The 9008-nt window shown below is 43.4% G+C and overlaps 1 protein-coding gene across 1 annotated transcript in view; it reads right to left on the bottom strand.

Moving 5' to 3' along the window:
- LOC106562585 (elongator complex protein 4) overlaps nt 1-9008 on the bottom strand; it is a 233697-nt gene that overhangs the window by 224420 nt on the left and 269 nt on the right. The window contains exons 2-3 of the mRNA XM_045689523.2: nt 8280-8315; nt 3671-3792 (exon numbers count right to left, since the gene is read on the bottom strand). Coding sequence (XP_045545479.1) covers nt 3671-3792; nt 8280-8315 — 158 coding nt within the window. The remainder of the gene's footprint in view (nt 1-3670; nt 3793-8279; nt 8316-9008) is intronic.

The raw sequence follows: 9008 nt of genomic DNA on the forward strand, positions 1-9008 counted from the left end.
AATAAGTGTTCATTCAGTATTGTTGTAATTGTCATTATTACAAATAAATAAATACATTTTTTTAAATTTAAAATCGGCCGATAAATCGGTATCGGCTTTTTTTTGGTCCTCCAATAATCGATATCGGCATTGAAAAATCATAATCGGTCGACCTCTACCGTAGTCTATGAACTGCATTCTTACATAGTTATTTCGGCAGGTAGCCTAATGGTTAGAGCGTTGGGCGAGGTGGGAGAGGGCAGTGTGAAGTGCAATTGAGATCGCGTCATTTGTGGTTCTGTTGGGGCGGTACGCAAATTGGAGTGGGGTATCTGGGATTATGGTGTTGATGTGTGTCAAAGCCATCCTTTCAAATTAGAGGTCGACTGATTAATCGGAATGGTCGATTAATTCGGGCCAAGTTCAAGTTTTCATAACAATCGGTAATCTGCATTTTTGGACACCGATCATGGCCGATTACATTGCACTCCACGAGGAGACTGCGTGGCAGGCTGACTACCTGTTATGTGAGTGCAGCAAGGAGCTAGCATTAAACTTATCTTATAAAAAACAATCAATCTTAACAATCACTAGTTAACTACACATGGTTGATGATATTACTAGTTTATCTAGCTTGTCCTGCATTGCATATAATCCTGCATATAAACCTGCAAATGTAGTTAAAATAAATTCATGTTAGCAGGCAATATTAAGTAGGGAAATTATGTCACTTCTCTTGTGTTCATTGCATGCAGAGTCAGGGTATATGCAACAGTTTGGGCCGCCTGGCTCGTTGCGAACTAATTTGCCAGAATTGTACGTAATTATGACATAACATTGAAGGTTGTGCAATGTAACAGCAATATTTAGACTTATGGATGCCACCCGTTAGATAAAATACGGAACGGTTCCGTATTTCACTGAAAGAATGAACGTTTTGTTTTCGAAATGATCATTTCTGTATTTGACCATATTAATGAACTACGGCTCGTATTTCTGTGTGTTATTATATTATAATCAAATCTATGATTTGATAGAGCAGTCTGAGTGGTGGTAGGCAGCAACAGGCTCGTAAGGATTCATTCAAACAGCACTTGCCAGGAGCTCTTTGCTGTGCTTCAAGCATTGCGCTGTTTATGACTTCAAGCCATTCAACTCCCGAAATTAGCCTGGCAATACTAAAGTACCTATTAGAACATCCAATAGTCAAAGGTATATGAAATACAAATGGTATAGAGAGAATTAGTCCTATAATAACTACAACCTAAAACTTCTTACCTGGGAATATTGAAGAGTCATGTTAAAAGGAACCACCAGCTTTCATATGTTGTCATGTTCTGAGCAAGGAACTTAAACTTTAGCTTTTTAACATGGCACATATTGCACTTTTACTTTCTTCTCCAACACTGTTTTTAATTATTTAAACCAAATTGAACATGTTTCATTATTTATTTGAGACTAAATATATTTTATTGATGTATTATATTAAATTAAAATAAGTGTTCATTCAGTATTATTGTAATTGTCCTTATTACAAATATATATATAAAAATCGGCCGATTAATCGGTATCGGATTTTTTTGGTCCTCCAATAAATCGGTATCGGCGTTGAAAAATCATAGTCGGTCGACGTCTATTTCAAATCACTTCAGAATTACAGATGTGAGTGCTACAGGGTGATAGTCATGTAGGCAGGTTACCTTGGGGCTCTTGGGAACAGGGACAATGGTGGTCAGCTTGAAACACATTGGGATTACAGATTGGGACAAGGAGATATTTAAAATCTCTGAAGACACCTGCCAGCTGGTGTGCGCATGCTTTGAGAACGCGCCCTGGTATTCCGGCCTTGTGATTGTTAACCTGTTTAAACGTTTTGCTCACATCTGCCATGGAAAGCGAGATCACACAGTCATCCAGAAAAACATGGGCTTTCACGCAAGGCACAGTTTTATATTCCTTGAAGAGAGCATAAAAGGCATTTCGTTCGTTTGGGAGTTCTGCGTCGCTGGGAACCTCATGGTTGGGTGTCCCTTTGTAATCCGTTATCGTCTGCAAGCCCTGCCACATACGGCGAGCATCATAGCCGGTGTAATAGGATTTCCACCTTCCTCCTTGGCCTTTTGCATGTTTGATGTCTCGAAGGTCGTAGCAGGATTTCATGTCCGTGTCCTGTTCATTGTAAGCGGTAGCTCTAGCCTTTAGTCCAGCATGGATATTGCCTGTAATCCATGGTTTTTGGTTGGGATACGTTCTTATAGTCACTGTCGGGACGATATCAACTATTCACTTATTAATGAAGCCCATGACTGTTGTAGTAAACTACTCAATGTTATCGGATGAATCCCACAACACATCCTAGTCTGTACTAGCAAAACAGTCTTGTAGCCTCGCATCTGCTTCGTCTGACCACTTCCGCATTGAGCGCGTCACTGGTACTTCCTGTTTGAGCTTTTGTTTGTAAACAGGAAGCAGGAGAATGGAGTCATGGTCAGATTTGCTGAACGGAGGACGAGGGAGGGTCTTGTATGCGTTTCTATGGGTAGAATAAAAGTAGTCTAGAGTTTTATCACCCCTAGTGGTGCAGGAGACGTGTTGGTAGAAGTGAGGTTAAGTCTCACTGCCTTAAAGTCTCGCCCACCAGGAACGCTGCCTCTGGGTGAGTGGTTTCTTGTTTGTTTATGGCCCCATACAGTTTGTTGAGTACCAGAGTGGTGTTGGCCTGTGGAGGAATGTAGACAGCCGTGATAATTACAGATGAGAAGTCTCTTGGTAGATAAGGGTCTGCAGCTTACCATGAGGTATTCTATATCAGGTGAGCAAAAGCTCCAGATTTCCTTCACACCTGAAGCAGCACACCAGTTGTTATTTAGGAAAAAACACACAGCCTCCTTTTGTTCTCCCCGAAGCCGCCTTGTGATCCTGCCGCTGCATGGAGAATCCACAGAGTACTGGGTGCAGAGCGTCATCTTCCAGCCACGTTTCAGTAAGACATAACATTGCAGCATCTCCCACGTTTCTACCTGCGGCGTTTTGTTAGTCCATGGAACAAAGGGATAGGGTCCGGTATGATCAGTGGAACAGCTGAGTCGGAGTTGAAGTCGTATTTGAGGTCGTAACTGTCGTAACTGTCGATCTGATGTCCAGAAGTACTTGGCGGTCATATGTGATAATAGTATGAACTTTCTGTACAAAAAAGTCAAGATAAACACAATAAAAGTCACAATATAGCAAAGTTGGGTTGGAACTTCTCCATTGGCCCCATCTTTCTAGAGACGCAGTTCCTGGCTCAGCAATTTTCCTTTTCTGCAATTGATTGAATTAGGGACCAATATGATTTGATTATGCCAGACCAGAGACCTCCCTCCTCTCTTACTCTCCGCCTCTAACCCTTTGATATGTAAAGAGGGGGTTAAGTTGTGACCCCTCCCACTATCAATCCTGTGGTGCCGAGTGGGGAAACAGCTTTAGGAGCTCTGCTCCCCTTCAGAGTGATGTATCCGGAAACATCTCAACAATGCCAACCCCCCCAACACACACCACCCTCGAACCCCCCAAAAACAAGGCAGCATCATTGCTGTGGGAGCTCCTGAAATCCATAGCATCATGGACTACAAATCCATAAAGACCGTATGGTAAAAGATGTGCAGGCCAGTGGGACAGACTGACAGGATGAACGCACGCACACACACACCTGTAGGATGTCATTGGGGTGGTCCAGAGCAGACGCCACGTAGAGTTCATGTCCACACACCACCCCCTCTGCCAGGAAGTACTTGAGCAGCATACGAGAGTAGCTGTCATATCGGTCCTCCTCTGAGAGACAACACACATAACGTAACATTAGGTCCCACTGACATAGTGTCCTCCTACCTACACAGAGAACAGCGTCATTGACACAGATCACTGCCACTTTAGTCTCAAAAATGGAAGAAACAAATGACATAAACACATCATGTACACAGCATAGAGGTGAAGTTTAAATGTCTATATACATTGACAGTAAAAGACAGGATTCGCTGTTCACATAAAGCCACAGTGTTTCCCAACGTAACACCTTACACCTGGCTGAGCCTAATTACAACACAACAGATGGGGATCTGTCACACTGCCTGTCTGGAATGGATGTAATGACCAGTCACGCTTAGTGAGGGAGGTGGGGAGAATGGACACGACACAGAGACACAGGTGTCATCTCCTGAACCAGAGCTCCCAATCATATGAGACGACAGCCACACCTCTCACAGAAAGGGGTGAGCCACACGTCATCTCCTCCACCATCTTGAAGAGAGGATAGGACATCCTGTGTGGAGGATTCACCAGAGTTCTCATGGAGGTATGAGCCCTGTCAGCTAAATGACATAGGGATGTGGAACTCAACCATGCATTCAGAGTCGGGAGTGTTTCTTCACCCCAATGAAATGACTGTTGTCTGTTTATTTTGTTGATGTGTGAGTCAAGTCAACTCATTTCAATGGTAGCCAATTTCTTGACATCCAGCTCACTTTAATTCACTGTTGTTCTCTGAGGATTATGATGGTGATGATGGCTTTCCAGATGGCCTTGTGTTTGTTGATGTAATTCATATGAACACTATTCAATTCAGAAGATAATGCTGGTTTAGGTGTGTATAAAAAGGCATCAGGTGACATTTACATCCAAAAAGACGTGCAGTCTAAATGTCAAACATAACACAACAGTGAAACACCAGGCCTAATTCTAGTGGAACTCTGAGAGCTGTTTGCAGCTTCAGGACAAAATAGGCTAACACTTGGAAGAGCTTGCATTCTGGTCTTATTTACGTCTGTATTGAAATCCTGAGTGACAGTGAGGACAAGTGACTAGTGAGTGAGGGACACATTCTACCACGGATGGCTACCTCAGACCACACAAAGCACCCACCACCCAACCACAGAACCACAACGTAGGCCCACTTCCTACTTCCACGCCCCCACATACCACTACCCAGCATGCCACTGCTGCTTCTTGTCACAGCCACAAACCACCATTTTGTAAAGCAGTCTCTGGCCTCTACACACAATGGCAGACAGTGGGCACACACACAAAGGACAGTGACAGTTAAAGGTGACAGCCATACAGCTGACATCACATCCGACAGCTCGGGAATAACGCAGAGCCATCCAGGAACACCTGGAGAATGTACTTCCCTCCCCACCCCCCGACGTTCCTGGCCTGTTTCCTCATTCCTCACCCATGATGGGACAGCTCCCGGGATGGCCCAGGAAATTCCCTGCCTCTTCAATTTGTTGTCGGTGGGGCTCCCCGTCCTCTTATTGATGGCTTTCTAGGTCAGCGGGACCTTTGTGGCTTTCAGCAGGGCCCACAAAGCCTCCCAGATGGGCCCTCTCCAGATGAGGCCCATTGTGCCCTGCCTTTCTATGGGAGCCCTTCCAAATAGAACCTGAGGGAGTCATTAGGCTGCTGAGGAGGAGGGGGCTGAGAAAAGAAGAGAGAGTGGGGAGTGACGGGGGGCGGGGTATGGAGGGGTGAGGCGGCAGAGTCACCTCTTGGTGGGTCGTGACCACAGGACTCCAGGAAAGTTCAGTCACTCTCTGAACAGTTAGAGGGGGAATTCCTTTTTGTCTTAACAGGTTTTCCTTTTTTGGTGCTCTAATTTTGCTCATTTTGACATGGGATTGTAAAGGGGAGTGAACTCTAGGATTTGGCTTTTAACATGGAGATAGAATGGCCCTGTCTCACGTAGCTGAAGGGGGTGGAGATGGTTAGCCACGCTTCAGGATTGTTTTGATCACATGGACTGGGATATGTTCCGGGTAGCTTGCGAAAATAATCTAGACGCATACACGGATACGTTGACGGGCTGCCCCCAGGAAGTCCAGGACCAAATTGCACGGGCGGGGTTCAGACCCAGGGCCTCAAGTTTAATGATGAGCTTGGAGGGTACTATGGTGTTGAATGCTGAGCTATAGTCAATTAACAATATTCTTATGTAGGTATTCCTCTTGTCCAGATGGGATAGAGCAGAGTGATGGTGATTGCATCATCTGTGGATCTATTGTGGCAGTAAGCCAAGTGGGTCGAGGGTGGCAGGTAAGGTAGAGGTGACGTGATACTTGACTAGTCTCTAAAAGCACTTCATGATGACAGAGGTGAGTGCTACGGGGCGATAGTCATTAAATCCAGTTACCTTTGCCTAAATGTATTTGGCTAAGGTGTATGTAAACTTCCGACTTAAACTGTATACACCTAGGGAGCCTGAGACCAGTAATATTATATACACCTAGGGAGCCCGAGACCAGTAATATTATATACACCTAGGGAGCCCGAGACCAGTAATATTATATACACCTAGGGAGCCCGAGACCAGTAATATTATATACACCTAGGGAGCCCGAGACCAGTAATATTATATACACCTAGGGAGCCCGAGACCAGTAATATTATATACACCTAGGGAGCCCGAGACCAGTAATATTATATACACCTAGGGAGCCCGAGACCAGTAATATTATATACACCTAGGGAGCCCGAGACCAGTAATATTATATACACCTAGGGAGCCCGAGACCAGTAATATTATATACACCTAGGGAGCCCGAGACCAGTAATATTATATACACCTAGGGAGCCCGAGACCAGTAATATTATATACACCTAGGGAGCCCGAGACCAGTAATATTATATACACCTAGGGAGCCCGAGACCAGTAATATTATATACACCTAGGGAGCCCGAGACCAGTAATATTATATACACCTAGGGAGCCCGAGACCAGTAATATTATATACACCTAGGGAGCCCGAGACCAGTAATATTATATACACCTAGGGAGCCCGAGACCAGTAATATTATATACACCTAGGGAGCCCGAGACCAGTAATATTATATACACCTAGGGAGCCCGAGACCAGTAATATTATATACACCTAGGGAGCCCGAGACCAGTAATATTATATACACCTAGGGAGCCCGAGACCAGTAATATTATATACACCTAGGGAGCCCGAGACCAGTAATATTATACACACCTAGGGAGCCTGAGACCAGTAATATTATATACACCTAGGGAGCCTGAGACCAGTAATATTATACACACCTAGGGAGCCCGAGACCAGTAATATTATATACACCTAGGGAGCCTGAGACCAGTAATATTATATACACCTAGGGAGCCTGAGACCAGTAATATTATATACACCTAGGGAGCCTGAGACCAGTAATATTATATACACCTAGGGAGCCCGAGACCAGTAATATTATATACACCTAGGGAGCCCGAGACCAGTAATATTATATACACCACCCTAAATTGCTCAAAAATGTTAGTTTTTTTTCTCTGCAAAAGGTGGTTAAACTTTCACAAAATAAAAAAGGTGGGTAAATTATCAAAAAATAAAGAAGGTGGGTAAATTATCACAAAATAAAAAAGATGGGTAAAATGCGTTTACCCTCCATTACACTACTGTTTGTCATTACCAAACATGATGGGGGAGTTGGCTAAGAACAAACACATCTGACTGCCAGGCTTGGTTATACACACCTGAACCAATGAGGGCCAAATCATTCGCTTTCTGGGTGATCGGAAGGATCAACTTATCTACCGGTTATCAACAACTTATCTACAAGGGTGTATTGTTTTAAGGGACTTGGATGGCAGGTGTCAGGCAAAACAGCTTTGTGCTTGTTGGTCAAAAACAAGCAGTGCCCTCTGCTGAACCCACTAAAGCAAGTGAGAAGCACAGGTCAAAGGTAAGTGATAAGGACAATCTAATGCCATAGCATTGCCTTACACCAGTCTCGGGTACTTTCAGGTGGAGATAGTGACTGCAATAATCCCTGGGGCTCATTCGAAACATTGACGACAGCGCGGCCAATGTGTATAACAGTCCTGACGCTCTGTCTACACTTTAATACTCTTAACTTGGAAACTTGGAACTTTACTCGGTTTTGGAATCTTTTGGAACTTTACTTTCATATCATCGAGAAAGATTAAATTACTATACACCTTTTTAACACTTAACACTGTTGATGTTACAGCTTGTTTATGGAAGAGAGAGGCAACCACCAGTTCTAATTAGCTATCTAGTGTCTCCAATCACCAGTGTGTAACGGAAGAGAGACGCCCATAGAGTGCCTTATAGAACTGTATCGCAATTGAGAATCGATTCCCGTTTAGATAGATTTGGCTGTTTTGGCTGCCAGAGCCAGTTTATGTCTGATCATAAGGTTCTTGGATATTAAAAGGAGTAGGTTACCTAGGCTAGTACATCTTGGACATAAATGGTCTAAATGTACAATAGAAAATGTAGAATTAGACTTACCTATGAGTAGAAGGGTTCCAACTGCTAAACCACCACCTATTTCAAGAATTAAAAAAAATATTACAAATAGGTTGATTTTTGTTCATGACAACACCATATCATTTACAGATAACCAAGTGTAGCATAGGCCTGACATGCAGGGTGATTCCACATTAAAGCAGGAATTTTTTTTAAAAGACCATGATTTGGGGGGATTTTCACAATATTTCATCCATAGAATGGTTCTTTGGAGGAAAGATTGTTGAAATATATTTGACAAAACATAGAGAATTAATATTAGCATATTTCACATTTTGTCCTTACATAGGCCTGTTTCATATGTAGGTGTTAAAAAGCAAAAATGACTGCTTGCTCTGAAACACGATTGGTATTTTGATTTAAAAATGTGTCCTGGGGACGCACAGGGAGTGCAGGCTTTTGATCCAACTCTAACTAATCAAGCTCATTGTTGAATAAGTGTTGGACTGGAACAAAAACCTATAAACTAGTTACGAGTGCCCAGTACCATGACTGACGAATACTCCAGAGCCAGCTGTCAACCTTTACTATGGCGTGAAGGTGTGCCGGTTGTTTCAAATGGGGCACACGAATTATTGTTGACGTTACATGAATGTTATTGTAAATAAGGTGAAGCTAGCCGGCTACCTTCATGCGACTCAGTGGTTGAAGACATGCAGTCGAATAATGACAACGATAACATTCCTTTAAAACTAACCAAATTAATACAAG

This window comes from Salmo salar, chromosome 11 (assembly GCF_965601325.2).
Source record: "Salmo salar chromosome 11, fSalSal1, whole genome shotgun sequence".
Lineage (NCBI taxonomy): Eukaryota > Metazoa > Chordata > Actinopteri > Salmoniformes > Salmonidae > Salmo > Salmo salar.